Source organism: Sander lucioperca, chromosome 14 (genome assembly GCF_008315115.2).
Source record: "Sander lucioperca isolate FBNREF2018 chromosome 14, SLUC_FBN_1.2, whole genome shotgun sequence".
In the NCBI taxonomy this organism is placed as follows: Eukaryota; Metazoa; Chordata; class Actinopteri; order Perciformes; family Percidae; genus Sander; species Sander lucioperca.
The window spans coordinates 32,717,682-32,735,908 of NC_050186.1; the positions used below are offsets into that span (position 1 = coordinate 32,717,682).

Below are 18,227 nucleotides of genomic sequence, written 5' to 3' on the forward strand. Positions count from 1 at the left end.
TTTGACTGGTACTGTATATATTTTGGATTTTTTAAAGCTAAGGATGTTGTACGGTCACTACTATAATGCTGATTGCACTATTAAGGATGACACCGGAGTAATGTTTTTCTTTTAGTTGTCATTGGTTTAGAAAAGTCTAAACCCACTGATGTTGGCCATAGTCTACTACAGAGCACCGTTTCCATACCAAGAGTAGGGAGGCAAGTTAACTAATGAGTATTTTAATTGTCGATTCATCTGTCAATTAGTTGTTTGTTCTATGAAATATGGATCAGTGTTTCCCAAAGCCCGAGATGACGTCCTCAAACGTCTTGTTTTATCCACAACTCAAAGATATTCAGTTTACTGTCACTAGAAGACACTAGAACATATTCACACTTAACAAGCTGGAATCAGAGAATTTAGACTTTTTTCTTTCTTAAAAGTGACTCAAACGGATGAATCGATTATCAAAATAGTTGGCGATTAATTTAAAAAGTTGCCAACTAACCGATTAATCGCTGCGGCTCTAAAGAAGAGCTCAGACACGCTGCAGCATGACTACCGCAGTCCATAATGTTGTAGTGACAACAATTTACAACTAACTTACTGGGTACTCGTTCTTTCTCCGCTATGATCAACGGTTAGTGCACGTTACTATAGATGTGGCGGTAGTGAGGCAAAGACACTACTTGTGGCGTTGCAAAGTGGTTTGAAAAAGAAGAATGGGCTGCAATTAATAATCATATCCAATCTTTTAAATCATCTAGTCTACAAAAACTATTTTCTTTTTTTTTTAAATAGTGAAAATGTCCACAAAAAAACGAGCAAAACCAGAGCATGTTTGGCATTGCTTGATCAATTAGTAAAATGATCCCTTATTAAATATTATCTGACAATCAAATATCTGTGTCATCAATAGAAGAAAAAAAAGTGTTATATTTTATAACATGTCCGTAGTGCATGTCCTCAAGCGGTTTCTTTATGGTCTTTAAAACAATCAGAGCAGACGACTGGAAGGTTGGGTAAACCTGACGTAGGACAGCAGCAGCTACGCACTGTGCCAAATCACTCAATGGGTTTTGACATTTCATGGTAATAAAAGGCAAACAGAAAAACAACAATGACTGGTGTTATCCAAAACAGCTTCAGTTTAACACGGATCTATGGAAGAGGATCATCAGCGAGTGTGAGGCAGTTGACTGTGTGCGTGAGTGTTTCCTACCAGGTTAACATGTTGACTACAGTTCATCAGCTCCGCTACAGAAGTCAACAGCAGTTTAAAGTGAGACTACACCCACTGTGTGCAGGCTGAGAGAGGTCTCTGAAGCCCTCTGGGTGGAGCATCACTTTGTGTTCCTGATGTTCGGTCACAGGATCACATGATGAACCTGCAATGTCCTGTAGGGAACTGACCGCATCTTTTCGAAGGAAATTGAGGTATTGAACGCAAACAGCTGCACTATTTTAAAGACATGGACACAGTTGCGGCCCACCTCCCTTTGATCTTTTATTCAGCACGAGGCCCGCAGCCACATTAATTATGTCCATTTCCTCTTCCTGCCACTGGCTGCCAGCTGCCAGGAGGGAAGTCTGCGTGTTGAACTTAACATCAGCAACGCTCCATGCAAACATCTGCCTGTGCTTCTCCCAAATACAAACTGTCCATTTTGCAAAAATGCAAAAGGAAAAAAAAGAAAAGATTTACAAATGTTAACATTAAAATAAAAGATTGCTAAAACAAATACGTATTGTGATCAAAAGAGACTCTAGACTAGAGAAATATGAAGTTTACTGTCTGACAGTATTACATGTGGATGATGGGAAAGGTACCGGCAGTTGAGTCCACAGGCCTCCGCTGAACACTTTAGTGACACACTGCTCCAACCTAAATAAGTTGAGTGTATAATGATTTTGGAGGTGACACTGTTGTCTCTTGCTAGCCTTCTGACCTATAGTATTGTCTAGTTATTACAGTTTCCAAACTGTTAGACCTTGATACCTCTCAGAGGTAAGTGAGTGCTCTCAGTTGCTGACGGCGGCGTCTGGGCCGGCGGTGGCTGCAGGGATGCGAGGCATCTTCTTGACTGGACTGGGGATGTGCTGGAGGCGGAAAACAGGCCATAAACATCATACAATTAACTGTTTGTTAACAAAGCACCTCAAATATGTTTCTTATCTGCTCTTCTGTTATTAACGCACATTTCCACAGCACTAATCACATCAGTAGGACACAAGCGGCAACTTCCGGGCCTGAAAAGTGAAGCCAATTCGGAAGAGTCTCAAACCTGCATTTTATCCAATTTCCAACAAGGGACAAGAGACTCCACTGTTTCTATAGAAGTCTATGGGGAAATGACCCTATTTGTCACTTGATTTATTACTTGAATAAACATTTTCATAATGAGTTTATGGTTTTAATCGCTACTTTCAAGTCTTCCTTCAATAAAGCAGGGGATGCATTAGGGGCGTGGCTACACACTGACCTGTCAATCATGACAGAGGCTTAGCAATGCGTATCCATGGCTCAGTGGACATTAAAATAGACCTGAACTTGTTTTTGGGTGTTATCTGGTATCCATCTTAAACTTTGACCCTCTCACTGTGTGTTTTACTTCAAAGTTAATTGGATTACTTTGATGGCCTAGAAATGTCTTGTTTAGTGTTCTGCCAACCAAGCTAGCTAGCTAGCACTGGCATAAGCTGGTAACTTAAAGGAGAAGTCCGGTCGATTTCAACACGTAGCTCTGTTGTTTGTAAATGTGAGTGCTTGTCACTAGGGAGAAAAACTAAAACAATCGGTGCTGCCTACACCGTGTTATCCTCCTGCTAGAGTTAGCACCCAGGAGGCTGAAAGTTTTAAACGTGCTTTTAGCCTCTTAACATGTTCAAAATGTCACTATAAGTGCCTACCCATGTGAAGTAATTCCTTCTGAGTGAACACAGTGAATCAGACTGCAGTAGATGTGAAAGAAATGCATAAAAAGTTTGCTAATTCAGCTCTGTTTAGTTCCGGTGTTGAGTCGGCAAGACGAGTGCTTAGGGACCGTCTACAAACTACAACCCCGAAAAGAGATACAACAACGTGACCGGCACCCGCTATGGTTGCAATAGACTGAGCTCTGACACTCGCCTCCATATTTCATTAAATAACCAGGTCTATTACCTTTTCTCGTTGTCTCGTTTCTCGTCTCGTCGCCTGGGCTGTCTACTCGTTCAGAGAAATTCGCTAGCATGTCGGCGGCTAATGGAGTGGTGGCTAACGGAGCAGCTGATACACGTTCTCTAATATGGAGGAATTAATTGACCGGGTCTTGGAGAAGCAGCTACGTGTGCTTAAATCAGTGATCTACAGCGCAGTGAAGGGAGTTCTAGCCGAAATGAATGCCTCGCAGCAACACATCGGGGCAGAACCTGAGATGCAGGAAATCTTGTTTGTGTGTGACCAGTCTGACTGCGTCACATCCAAGATCCAGCGGCTTCAGATGCCTGAAGGGATACAACATGACCTGCACGCAACTTGGACTGGTTCATCTGCCACGCTGCCCTGGGAGTGACCCGCGGGGGGAGAGAGTTCGCCTTCGCTGCAGCCGCGGACCCGGGCGCCACGAGGAACCGGAGGACAGCGGTGGGACTATGCGTTCGATGCCTGGGCCACGACTGGAGGACTCAGCACTTGTGGACTAACGGTATTTGGGCCACTGTACTGAGTTTGACTGGAGGACGCTGTGTGTTTTGGAACTAGACTGTAAGAAATGATGAATTCTGGCTACTCAGTCTACAATCTATACTTTTGAGGACACTTAATGGGGCTGAAAAAAAGGGACCATGATGAATCCTGAGGATGCGCTATGTAAGTTTCATAACTAATCTTTAAAGGGACACTCAACCAGACTGAAAATACATGACAAATACTCGCTGGTAATCCTAAGGATAGTGTATGTAAGTTTTGAAGCCAAGCTTTAAAAAGAGACACTTAACCAGACTGAAGGTGCATGATAAATGCCGGCTGGTCAGTTTACAGTCTATGTTTGTTTGTTTGTATTCAAGCTAGACTGAAAGAACATGAGGGATACGGTCTATTCAGCTCATAATCTGCTTATTGCTCCAACTAGATTGGTCTGTTTTTCACACAGCTTAGTCCAGAAATTGTTTGAAGGTGTTTATAATATTGTTCATGTTTAACATAAGAATTCACTAGATCTGTTTCAATTGACCTGTGACTTAAGACAGGAGGTGTAGTTTTGAGCTGGAGTTTTGCGCAAACTGCGTTTGATGTGGTCACGCATCTTACAGATAGGGGAGGGGGTCTGTGGTCTCAGAGGGTTAGGGGATTTATTTTATTTTTTATGTTTTTGTCACACCTTGCTCAGAGCTAACAGTTCACCCTTTACTACATTTTTTTCAGCAAATTACAGTAGGGTACTCGAGACATGTATGCGTGTACATTTTGAAGATGGCTGAGCTCTCAATCCTTTCAGTCAACATCAGGGGGCTAAACGGGCCGATCAAACAAGCTAAACTCCTGGACTATTTAAGAAGGAAAAACATAGACATGGCGCTTATTCAAGAGTCACATTTACGTAAAAGAGATGTAAATCGTCTACAAAATAAATACTTTAAAGTTGTTGCCTAATCTAGTGACGACACCAAAACCAAGGGCTCCATCGTGTTGCTGTCACGGAAATGCGCACTCACCGTAGACAAAAGCAGTAATGCAGGATATCTTATATATGTACCACGATAAGGAGTAGGAAAATAGCCTTTGTTTCGGTATATGCACCGGCTACATATTATGAAAGCTTTTTCCCGCGCCTAACCAATGAATTGCGTTCTCTCAACGAATATTCACTAATCATAGGGGGAGACATGAATGCAGTACTAGATTTAATCAGGGGTCAATCACACCAAAACCCAGAAACACATATCAGACATGTTTAAAGCAGTTGTGGAATCCCACCATCTTACAGATATATGGAGGATGCACAACCCTACTAGCAAGGATTACACCTTCTTTTCCACATGTCACCTCACCCACTTCTGCATTGATTGTGCTCCAGTGAGCTTAAGGCAATGTTCCACACGATGACAATAGAACCAGCAATTCTGTCTGATCACAATGCGCTAATAACCACATTCTGTTGTGATATGTTAGGAGAAAGATCTAGGAGATGGCAATTTAACAATTCCCTTCTCCAAAACAAAGCTGTTGATGCAGAATTTAGAACCAAACTGGCTGAATTTATATCAATTAAAACCGACTCAGTTCCTGATCCCGCATATACATGGCAAGCAACTAAAGGATTTATTAAGGATTTCACATCCTCTTTTGCGGTCAACTTGAAGAGGAAAAGAGAAGCAAGGATAGCGAAGTTGGAAGAACGCTGTAAATCGTTAGAGCAATCTCTTAAGACTTGTTTTTCTAAATCTACACACTCTTCTAGTCACAAAGAGCAGAGCTAAATGATCTGCTAAGGAGAACTGAGTTCATAATGCACAGAATGCACTATTTTAACGGCTGTAAACCAAGCAAATTGCTAGCTCTGAAATTAAAACAAAGCGATCCATTCGCACAGATCGAGGTATCTCAACCAACCCTAAGGATATCAGCACCACTTTTCAATCCTTCTACTCAAAGCTGTATGAGTCCTCCTGCAACCCAGATCTGACACAATGCCAGAAGTTCCTAAAGGAACTAAACTTGCCTCTTCTTCGCCCAGAGGAGGCAGATGAACTGGGTCAACCTATAACGTTAGAGGAACCAGGGTTGGATGGAATTCCATCAGAACTTCACCAGCCTCATCAGGACTGATAATAAGCTTTATTCCAAAGTCCTGGCTCTCCGCTTAGAGCGATTTATCGAGAAGCTAGTCCACCCCGACCAATCAGGTTTTATACACAAGCGTCACGCTGCAGACAATATACGCAGACTATTTCATGTAATATAGGAAGCCAAAAATCTTCCAGCAACGGCAGCAGTTCTATCACTGGACGTGGAAAAGGCTTTCAACCGCCTAGAGTGGAACTACTTTTGACAAGTAATGGAGAGGCTTGGTTTGGGGGTCAAGTTCATTGACATGGTGCATACTTTATATGTGAATCCCGCGGCCATAGTCTCAACCAACGGATTGCACTCTCAGACATTTCCCATTAAGCGGGGCTCGCGACAGGGATGTCCGCTCTCACCCATACTATTTGCACTCGGAAGGAATCACTTCACATGGGTAGGCACTTGTAATGACATTTAGCATGAAACATCTGCAGGAAGTATTGAGTTTTATTCATCAGTAACTTAAAGAGGGACACCACAGATTTTTCACATCAGTCTGTGTTTCACTGAAACACTGCATATATGAAAAAGGGACTATAATAATAGTATAAATACGTAGGAAACTCTGTCCTAAAGTTTATTCATCCTGTACCTCTGGTGCAGTGCTGGAGCGAACAAGTTCTGGTGCTGCTGTCAGGTCATCGTCCACAGGTCTTCGTGCGTATTCCCTGCGGTGTTTGTCATCCACTCGTGTCAGGTACCATGTCCCCGGAAACAGATCCTCCACTGAGCCTCGAGGGACGTAGTTGGCTGTGCGAACAGAGCAAGCAAGCAAGCAGTTAGAGATGCAGGATTCTAAATATCGATGGTGACAAAATTTCCGACCGCACTTGAAGGCGGTAACGAAAAAGAAAAACGATGAAGCGAGAGTTGAGGCGACTCAACAAAAAAAAATAAAATAAATATTCAAATCCCAAAACTGAAAATCGAATACCTACCCATCAAACGAATATTCGGATCCAGCCCTAATAATGATAATGTACTTTTTGACATAATGGCCCTCATGGTGTTGGACACTGTTGGTCAGTTATTGATTTTTTTTTTTTTAATTTATGAACATATAAATCAGCTTGCCTTAAATTTAATTCAGTATTTTAAATAGGATTGTTGTGGTCAGACAGTGATCCTAATCAAGACTGGAGCACCTCAGGGCTGCGTTTTGAGCTCCCTGCTGTATGCCCTGTACACACACGACTGCGTAGCCACTTGACTCCAACATCATCATCAAGTTTGCTGACGACACAGCTGTGGTGGGTTGGCCTGATCACAAACAACACTGAGTACACTGACATGACATGACATTTGATATGGGTCATGTAAACAGCATGTTCCATTTGGATATTCCAAATAAGGCTTTTTTCCAAATAAAGCATTTTCCAATCAAGACGTGGGATATTCTGGTATTATTCAGGTTTTGGAAGCATTCTTTGGATATGTATACAGCACATTTGGAATATAAAACTCAATCAGAGTTTTTACTGCAGTTTAGAGCAGGGCGATATGGAAAAAATTAAATATCACGATATTTTGGACCAAATACATCAATGGTGATTTTGTGGCTATATTGTCGGGTTGACAATTGGGGCTTCCACAAAAATTTACCACAATGAGAGTTTTGATAAATAATCACCAATAATATGGATACAATGAGAAGTGGGTAAAGGCAAATAATAGAACAGCTAGAACAGTCTGGTAAGTTCAGAAAAATACATCACTTTACTGTAATGCAGCCTTTAAAACCAGGAAAAGGCAACACTTGTGTTGTATCACGCTATCCAAAATTTGAGACGATATCGAGCGTCATATATCAATGTTGATACAATATCGATATATTGCCCAGCCCTACTGCAGTATGTGACAGTTTACGGCCTCTTGCCTGTTTATGGCTTACGGTCAGTTCTGTGTATTGCTATGGTTGTTGTGCACAAACCAACTAGCTAACAGTTTGCAAGGCTGTGATCAAGATGCATGCCCAGAAGAAAATCCTACATTTTGGATGATTCAAGACTTGGGTATCAAAAGGTTTTTGGATATGCACAAACTTGGCCACGCCGACAAGAAGGTGGTTAAAGGAATGAAAGAGGGAGGTTGTGTTCACACGGTCGAACAAGTCCGCCATCGCGGATAAGTTAAAACAATCCTATTATGCACTACTGCATGTAAACGGGAAAATTGGTGGAATATTAACTTTCATTATGTAAACAGCTTAGTCAGAATATTGTCTTTTTCGGAATCATCACGACAGCCTCTGGCTCAATCGAACGTTGCTGCATCCGGGGCTTAGCGGTAACAGCACCAAACAGGACCGCAAGGCCCTGCATAGACTTGTTTGTTCTGCTGAACATTCAATGCCCTACCCTGCCTTATGGATATTTACACCAGGCACTGCAAGTTAAGGCTAGGAGAATCATTACGAACCCCAACAACCCGAGTAGCTGCCATTTCTCCCTGTTGAGAAAGGGAAGAAGGTACCGTATACACTGGGCGGCACTGAGAGGCTCAGGAGGAGATCTAGCCTCAGGTCACTAGAATCCTAAATGAGGTCACTGCTTAAGACTCCAATTCTATTTAAAATGGTTTCTTGGAGACTTGTGATTGCCACTGTAAATAACCAATTAGATCCTTCAGAATCAGACACTGGCAGTAGTGACAGCAGGGTCATACCTAAGTGGTGTGTATCCTCTCTCAGCTTCATGTTCTCAGAGAAGACAGCAGGCGAAACCTTCTGCCTCGAGTCCAGTCGGACCTTCAGGTCACTCAGGCTGGACACAAGTTTGTCCAGACCAGATCCTGAAAAAAAAAACAGTCAACAAATCACATGGAAGAACACACTACCATTAGTTTCTATAAGTTCTTAAGCCATCCAGATCACACAACTGAACCATGGCTGACTTACCAGGTGTATGGTCCTGTGTGACTCTGAGAGAATACAGAGTAGCAGCAAATCCTGAACCGTAGGAGAAAACTCCAATCCTCTGTCCTGCTATCTGTGAAGCTGTTTGTCTGCAACACAGAGGCAACAAAGATTCTTCGTACATACTACAACTCCAAGACTCAATTGGTTGAACTATTTTAATCAGCCATGCCAGGATCTTTGAGGGTAGCCATTTTGCAGTCCAAAAGTGGTCAGTTTGCAATGACTTCACCAAACAACTGAAATGCATTTTCCTGTTCTGTTAACTTGCAATAAACTGCAGTAAAAATGTAATGCTGTTTGAAGATCTCACCAATAATCTTAAAATACAATTAGCAGCAGGATATGTCAAAATAATCTTCAAATTTAAGGTGTTCATTTTTAGATCTTAGAATTAATATAGGAGGTAGGTGAGCATATCTATATCAGCTGTTAGTCTGTGCACAAAGCTAGCTAGGAATGCTACCGCTCTTCAGTGAAATAAAATAAATAAATAAATATATTCCTGGAGAGACAGAGTTTGGCTTCCTGCCCCTTGGCACATGGTTGCAGCAAGTGATTTAATACAGTAAACAAATAAATGAATGAAAGTCAGACGAAGGTTAGAAACTGAGACCTACTGTGCAATGAGTGATGCAAGGCAGCCGTAGACAGAGGGGGTGTACATGTTTCCATTCTGGTTGGAGATCAGCAGGGAGGCCTTGGTCTTCGTCTCAAACAGATCTGCACTGGCCTTCATGAAGGCCTTCTCCACATCCCGGTCAAAGTAGGTCTCTTCTGGCTTTATATCTCTGCAATGCAAACACAAATACATGATTAGCAACAGAATCACCATAGTGTGTTTTTGTGTTGTCATAGAATAACTGAGTTGCACTTTTGCCACCTTGGTAATAAAGACGTTGTCTTTGTTGACTTACATACAGTGAACATCTATGGTAAGTTGAGGCAGAAGTTTATAATTTTGGATTTGGAAGATGAAGAGGAAATAGTGTCAGGACTAAGGTAGTTTTGTAAGGTAAGACATTGGGAAATACTTCCCACATGCAGAAAAAACTGTAATACTGTACATTATAATGTACATGCATTATGAAGCGAGTTCAGGTAAGAGTCAAAATGGCAACAATCCTTTTCACTTATTGTCTTATGTTGCTGGGTTTGTATTGTTTATTATTACTGCTTTAATGCTGTTCCATTGTTTTGTTGCTGTCTGTTATTTCAGTGTTGCTTTAATTGTAAAGTGCACTGAGACCATGTCGAAAAGTGATTTTACACTTTAAATAAATCTGATTGATTGATTAAGAAGAAATGGCGGAAAAAGCAGTAAGAGGAGATTAAATGGCATCATTGGCCATTTACAACCATGTTGTACTATAACATGTATACTATATTTTTAAACTAGCTCAAAATGAAGTAAATCAAACTCTGAACCCATGTGACTTATGTTCTGTGCCAACTGACATGTTTGATCTGATGACTCACTGTATAAAAAGGCTACAAGGGAAACGTCAAAAGGACCAGTGAAATTCTTAAAGTACAGGCTGTTCCAGATAAATTACATCTAGCTCCCTGTGTACCTTGTAGCTGCCAACAGTCACGTGAGGAACCGGCTGAGCCAAACCTAGTTACAAGTTATCATATCTCTAGTCTCGCATTGCCAGACCTATCTCCACAGCGCTGCGGAGTAAGGTCTGGCTACACCACACATACACTCTAGGATAGGAGTTAAAAAAAAAAAAAAAAAAAACTCTGGGTTGTTCGCATTTTTAAAAAAAACAATCACAACCGTCTTGGGCGGCGCCAAGTTCTGTACACAGCAACGGTGGCTCTTAAAGGAAAGGAAGTTGTTTTGGTGGAGCATTTTTAACCCTGCAAAATAAAACGCCTACAACACACATACATCTATAATAGCATTTCTCTTGTCATTAACAGTGCAATTAACAGGGATGTCACTAGATAAAGTTCAGGAACACCGGTAATCTCTAATCACAGTTGAAGCGTTACTGAGGCTTGGTAGAACTTTGGGTCGTTTTGCTAACTAGCCATGATATAGCCATGATATACGCTGGTGATATACAAGGACTACATTGAATCAGCGTCAGTGAGCCAATAAGCATGCAGCATGCTTGTACCAAGATCTAATAATGTTTGTGATCGGCTGTCTATGCAGGAAAAACTGCGTTACGCACAGTGACGCGTGTGCGATGTGTTTTGAGAGGCTGGACTACAGTGTGCGTCACATAGGTGTGAAGGAGCTGGAAAAAAGAAGATTTGCACTGTAATGTTGTCATTTTTTGTTGTGCTAAACTTAATTTTAGAAAATTGCTCTCGGAAAAAAGTATCGTTCAAGAGCCGGTATTGAAGTCACGTCATCGGTATAGTTACCGATATCCAAAATCTTTAAATGATACCCAGCCCTAGTCACCACTGAGGTGCCTTTGAGCAAGGCCCTTAACCCCAACCCGGCAGCTTCCAGGTGTAATTGTGTGAATGTGATCAGGACAGTCCTGCAAAAAAGTGCATTGCTCTCAGTTTGTAGGGAATAAATAAAAGGTACCACTCCAGGATTTGTCCTCACTATCTCCACGTAGCCATGAAGGGCCGATAGTAGGACGTTACTCCACGTTTCACATGCTGCACTTCACAGCCAGCAGACCATATTGATGTGTACTGTTGATTCAGATGTGTTGTGCTAGCTGTTCTGTGGTGCAAAGTCTTAAAGAAGGTACAGAACTTTGACTTGCATTCGGAACACATTTTTGACCAAATACATCAATGTCAATATTGCGGCAATACTGTAGTGTTGACTATTGGGGCTTTAGAAAAATAGCTGCCATGGCCTTCAGGGGCAAAATTTGCAGCGCCCCGATATCTATAAACCCACATCGGTGTCAAATGTTTTACTGCAAAATGAACTTTTTTTTTAATGAATATTTCAGCAAGCTGCCCCACTATACATGAAATGGAAACCTTAGTTATTTTTGTAGACATTTCATGATTTCATGAAGTGAGCTCAAGCTGCATGGAGCTGGGACAATGGCATTTCATTTGATCCTATTCTGAGTGTACCTGAAAGCATCGAGGCCTGTGAAGGGTCCCGTCTCAGTGTTGGGGCTGGGGTGGCTCAGAAAGTCATTCAGCATCAGCCTAGCCAACGACTTCTGCACCAGCTTGCAGTATGGAGAATGGAAGACTAGAAAGCCAAAGTCGTCCAGGCTGAAACGCTCTTCTGAACCCTCTGTGGAGAAGGAGAATGATTAAAACCACATAAGCCTGGATAACGCCGTTTCCTGTTTCAAAAGGTTGTTACTTGCTTCACTTGGTCTCAAGAATTCCTAACACACTGGGTTCCATTTCATTGGCACAGTTGCAAAGAGCAAGAGAGAACAGTTTTTTTTACCCAAATACCAACACTTTCCCTTGTTCTGCTTTATCTGTATACAACCTCCCATATCTCTGCGCTATGTACAAAATACCAACACGACAAAGCTCCTTTCAAGATCAGGGACACACCAACACATCAAAAAGCTGATCTTCTGTGTCTGTGCTGTGTCTGTGCTGTGTCTGTGCTGTGTCTGTGCGGACATGAAAACCCAGCCCATTATATCAAGACCAGAGAGGAGGGCCGGAAATGTTGTGCTACATGTGAATGGTTCATAATGTGTCTTTAACAGCCTCCTGTTCTCAGATGTTGCACATGTTGGCACATCAGGTTAACGGCTCATCTCATTAAACTACTTTATGGTCACTGAACTTAGGTAAACTTCTTAGCGCAGCAAGCGGGTAACGTCCTAAACCCTCTTAACTAATCAGGCTATTATGCGACCAGTCCCTCCACAACACTCCCATCCACATGCATGACGGCAACAGCACCTTTTCTACACACAGGTACATTGACTAACACATAAAACAGTTAAAGAAGAAGCATCAAACTGCTACTGCCAATTCTAATATTTATTTATGTAGCAGTATTATGGCTTTTCTTCTGCTGGAACCTTGGAAAAACGCTACAACGTAACGTTAACGGGCAATTGTGCACCTTCAATCGACGTCCACTAAATGTGCTGTTTTTGCCGCTGACAGTGTGTCCAAGTGTCCGACAACATTATGGAAAGGATCCCTACAGAGATAGATCCTTTTTGTTGAAGAGTAAGATCCTTTTTGTTTAACTTGAAACATCCCAGCAATCGCTATGGCCAAACTCACCAGACTCCAGTCAACCCGTGTTATACTTTTTCTAACTGTAATAAATTTATACAAACACGCCTACATGGAACAAATGTTGGAGGATCAGTTATATATTGGTTATGGACTACCATAAGGTTTTAACCCACCTCTTTGCCACTGCGCATGGATCTTGTTGCGGTACACAGAGTAGCAGCGGTCCAAGGCACTCAGGTAGCACTCTATTGACAGCTTTCCGTCCACCACAGGATACTCTGACATCAGGTCGGGCTTGTAGAAGTCATATGCATGCTGCATGTGGGTTCCTCGCAGACCTGCACCACAGCCAAAGCACTTGGCCCATCAGTTCAGCTCCTTCTACATGTACAAGCCCTATAGTTTACAGTCATACATATGTATGCATGACCGCGTCTATAATAAGCTGGATGCATTTCAAAACATTTTTTCACAGATTCAATTTTCACCTAAGGGTATTGCAGTTTATAAACTTTCCAAGAATGACTAAACTAGTTTCTAGTATTTAGATGTGCATTTAAACACATGCAATAACTCATCTAACCAGTGCACATTGTAAAAAACAGAGAGCCTGGCTCTTAGAGACAAGTTGTTTCCAAGTGTCTAACAACATCATGGGGCCTCATTCACCAATATCTCTCTAAGTGTTTCCTTAAACGTTTTCTTGGGAAAGGTCCGCACCTGTGTTCTTATAATGATGAATCCCAGTGTGCTCGTATCCATCCATTGCTTTCCGTCCTGCATTAGTCCAGAGTTGTAACTAAGCCTTGACTGAGAGACTAGATAATCACTGTCTTGTTTTAAAATAATGTGCACCTTTGAGGAGTGCCATCACACCCATATATTGTCTGGACCGGTCCCAACAGAGGTTGCAGAAGGCGTGAGTTTCATTTTGTGCATGTGCATATTCATTTCTATATTATTACTGTAGAATTGAAGAAAACAGCAATAACCAATTATTTTTGCACAAGCATGTCGGCACTTAAATGAGCATAACTGTGCTCTTGAGTTTGCGTACACTCTGTTCTTACCTAGGAAAAAAATCCCAAATAAGAAAACTGCATAAGTGGGTTTTTGAGGATTTTTTTTCTTCTTAAAAAAGGGGTAACTAGCATTTTTTTCAACCTGGATTTTCAACTCTATTTTCCTATGTTTTTGTGTCTAAGTGACAACAATCTTTGACATTGGTCCAGTATTAAGCGAGATCGCTGCAGTCGGCAGCAGCGAAACAAACTACAATGTAAGTTAATAGGGCAATTGTGCAGCTTGTATTTAAGTTCACAAAAGGGCTCGTTTTGCTACTGACAGGCTCAGATTATTATTCTAAGTGTCTGACAACATAAGGAAAGGATTTCTAAGGAGGTTGACATTTCTGTTAAAGAGTAAGATCCTTTTGTTAAACAAAAAAACATCTGTGAAATTGCGTTCGCTAAAGCCACCAGACTCCATGTAAATAAACAGTAATTTTAGCATCGTAAAATACACTTCATTCAATGTCGACAGAAACAAAATAAAACTATGAAAAGCCGTTTTGGGTCGTCTTTCCACTTTTCCAACCATCGCAACTCTAGTTTTGGTTAAAATAAAACACATAGTTCACCGATTTACATGTGAAAATATGTTGGCTCTATACACACTAAAAGTATTGTTTTTTTAAATGGAGTCTGGTGGGTTTAGCGCTAGCAACCTCAGAGCTGTTTCTGGTTAAACAGAAAGGTCTTAAAAAGGTTTTAAAAAGGTCTCTCTCTGTAGGGATCCTTTCCATAATGTTGTCAGACACTTACAGCCTTTCAGTAGCAAAATAAAGCACTTTTAGTGGACCAAATTGACGATGCACATTTGCCCCACAGGGTTACATTGCAGCCCGGTCGGTGGCTGCCGGTTACAGCGTTCACGCTCAATACTGGACCAATTTCAAAGATTGTTGTTCCTATCAGTCACTTACACACAAAAAGATAGGAAAACAGGGACCAGGTTGAAAAAAAAAACGGTAGTTACCCTATGAGAACGGTTGGAGAATGAGGCCCATTCATGTCAGTGCTCAACAGCCAAGAAAATTCAATCAAAATGTCAGTGACGTGGTACAAAAGTTAAGTCAACAGTAAACATTTGGATGATGGGAACAGCTAACTAACAGTGGGGTCTTATCAATATGTCAATAGTACAGGGTGCTGCCTGACGACTTGCGTACAACGGTTATCACTTAACTGACCTCGTTCAAAGGCCAGAGGAGCATTAGGCCCGACCAGCATGGCCACTGCACCGGCACCCCCTGTGGGCCGGGCACTTCCTGTGGCGTAGACAGCAATGTCCCCCGCTACAACCAAAGCATATCGCCCTGCAGACAGGAAACATGAAAAGAAGGGAAACAGCAAGCCTGAGTTTTAATTTTTAAATATACACGTCTCTTCTCTAAAATGTAATCATCAGCACAGTGGGATTTAACTCCACACACTGTTGCAGCAATCGGTTGTATAAGAGTGTAACAAATCTTTGTCTCAGTTACATTAGCAGCAATCACTATGAAACACTTAACAACGATGCAAGTGAATAAAAACGTCTCCCTACTCTGCCAAAAAGACAAGCTGAAACATATTAAGACTAAAAAACAATACGATACTAAAAAGACATCAACATTTACACAAGTTTGTTCACTCACCATCCCATGAGCTGGACTCTACCCAGTTGACAGCGTTGAAGAGTGCAGCTGTACCCCCGTAGCAGGCGTTTGTGGTGTCAATACCCTCCACATCTGTATTGCCAGAGTCCTCAAACAGCTGCATGATGACTGTCTTGACAGATTTGGACTTGTCGATGATGGTCTCAGTGCCGACCTCCAGTCGACCCACACTGTCGTAAGACAGGCCGTTCCTCTCCATGAGCCTCTGGACCACCGTCAGGCACAGAGAGTTGATGTCCTCGCGGTCGGAGCAGAAGCCCATGCGAGCTTGGCCCAGGCCCACAGTGTATTTACCAGCTGCCACGCCATCTAATTGCTCCAGCTCGGCCTGGTCCACATACTGGGATGGGAAGTACAGTTCCAAGGCAATAATACCCACATCTTTGGGCCATGGTCCCAAGCAACTGATTGGTCCTGATCCCGGCATCCTGAATGAGTTGAGAAGAGTTTTAATGTTCAGCGTTATATTAATTTGAAAAATATGTTGTGTGTTGGAGTACACAGTATTTAACCAGGTGCCTGCAATGCCTCACGACTGCTAATGTAGGAATTAATGAATACAAATGACTAGATACATCTCACACACACACACACACACAAATGTCATAGCAGAGCAGACATAATACACTAGGTTTGTGTCGTTTTTTTATTTATGTATTTGTCAGGGACAATGCAAAAAATATTGTAACACGTTACAATACTTTAACAGATGTGCAGCATATAGGATTTCTAGCCAAGGTCTCACATTTTACGTTACAGCTGGCGTTATTTAGATAGCTAATGTAAGGTTAGCTATCTGGCAAGGTAAACGAGAACATTAACCATCTAGCATGTTAGCTAAGGTGGTTCTACTATAGTATGACACAAGACGGCTGAGATACTATTACCTGTCGGCTTTACTTGACATTATAATACTAACGTTAACCAAACTAACTGTTAAACCGGTCATGTTGAACAAGCCACTAGCTTAGCTAGCTACGGTAAACAAAAAGACAGCAAACCACCTAGAAAGTAGCAAACGCTAGCTAATTAAAAGGCATAAGCAGGACATTTTCATAACCGGTAACTAGTTTAATGTGCCATTTGTTAGGTCTTAAGTTTGACAGCTAGCTTAGCTTATATTGCGTATTACACGTACCTAAACAGCTACATAAAGCTTGTGTTAAGAGGAGAGCAAAACTGGGTGAAAGGGCACAACGGGATTTCCTGGAACTTCAGTGTCTATGACCGAAAATGACATCTGTAACCCGTAAGACTCTGTTACACTCAAGGGTCAAATGTGTGTTATGCCTAAAAGACTATTTGACAATGGTTTTAAAAATATTTAGTTGGATAAAATCCCTATTTTTTTTATTTTTGAACACCGAGATTGCTTGGTCATAATGGTCATAATACAGAGAAACAGCATGATTTCAGCCAGTTAAGATTGCAACACGGACCAAATAGCTGACGGACCCGCTTCTTTTCCAACTCATGGGGCTAGAGTTAACATACAGCAGCTTGACTTAGCGGACTTACGTCTTGTGTTTTTTGTTAACCGTGTTAGAAATGGACTAACGCTAGCTGCGAGTAAGGTTAGCAAAACCCTGACTTAAACATTTCAGATTTATGAACATTCCACACAGAAACCCGAAATACTTACGTTAATATAGCCCCTATTGAGAATAAACAGACGAATCAAACATATTAAAAAAAACGACATACACAAAAGTACAGTGATTTTCTTGTGTGCCTTCTTCGGGATTAAAATATATAGTTGCACACCGTATATAAGGCTCCTCACCTGTGTGTGAAGTTAACTCCAGAGACGGTGAGTTACTACTCGGTTATTATTTGTATCCAGCCCACCAGCCGGCAGAAGTGTATTTATATGTAACGATGATAGAGCAGTGTACACCCTGCACTACAGCACCTTGCTTCTTGGCCAATCACAGCTCACAGACAACATGCGGCGCTACCAAGTCCCGCAGAATTCTGGCCAATCGGAAATCAGGAATCACAACCACGCGCCAGAGCTGTATCTGCGGTCCAATGCTGTGAGTTGTACGATGTCTGGTGACAGAGAAGGAGCCAATCAGACTGCAAAAGTAATTCCTGGCGCGGTAAACAGCAGTGGGCAGCGCTTGAATTACAGAACAGTGTGTCCATGGCAACCATTCATACAGTCAGCGGGTATGACCATCAGTACTCAAATACTAATGTAACCGAGGGTTTCTTATATTGTCTAGAATAAAATGCCTTACACTAATAAGTACTCAATTCCATAGAGATGTAATTCAATTACCATACTAATATATAAAAATACATTTCACTGCAGCCCACATCAGTTTATTCTGCAAGCTTTGTGGATAATATGGAAGGGGCATGCAAAGTGTCTTTGGCAGTGGCAGAAGAAGTAACCTGTAGGATGTCCAGAGAGCTTGGCTTTCAAACTCTTACTAAATACCATGAAATATAATTCAAGTATCAAAAGTAAAAGAAGCCTACTCACTGAATGACCTCTTAATGTGTTCCATTATCTTATGGGCCTCTAATGCATTAAGGTGTAGCAGTTTAATGTTGTAGCCAGGTCCTTTGATACATGACATTATATCATATTTTATAAAGTGATCATATGTTTAATGTGT

The 18,227-nt window shown here is 41.6% G+C and overlaps 1 protein-coding gene across 2 annotated transcripts; it reads right to left on the reverse strand.

The window, feature by feature from the left end:
- Positions 1-778: 778 nt before the first annotated feature.
- Positions 779-17,552, reverse strand: hmgcs1 (3-hydroxy-3-methylglutaryl-CoA synthase 1 (soluble)). 2 transcript variants are annotated; one of them, XM_031287365.2, is made up of 11 exons: positions 17,384-17,552; positions 15,580-16,028; positions 15,133-15,258; positions 13,055-13,219; positions 11,790-11,958; positions 9,344-9,514; positions 8,706-8,812; positions 8,474-8,599; positions 6,402-6,559; positions 1,982-2,082; positions 779-1,623 (listed from the first exon to the last, which is right to left on the reverse strand). In XM_031287365.2, the coding sequence occupies exons 2-10, from the start codon at positions 16,025-16,027 to the stop codon at positions 2,005-2,007; spliced, it is 1,548 nt and encodes a 515-aa protein (XP_031143225.1). In that variant the 5' UTR covers position 16,028; positions 17,384-17,552; the 3' UTR covers positions 779-1,623; positions 1,982-2,004. The 2 variants fall into 2 exon arrangements, with proteins under 2 accessions (XP_031143225.1, XP_031143223.1); XM_031287363.2 differs by having other exon boundaries at positions 779-2,082; positions 17,384-17,551.
- Positions 17,553-18,227: the final 675 nt, after the last annotated feature.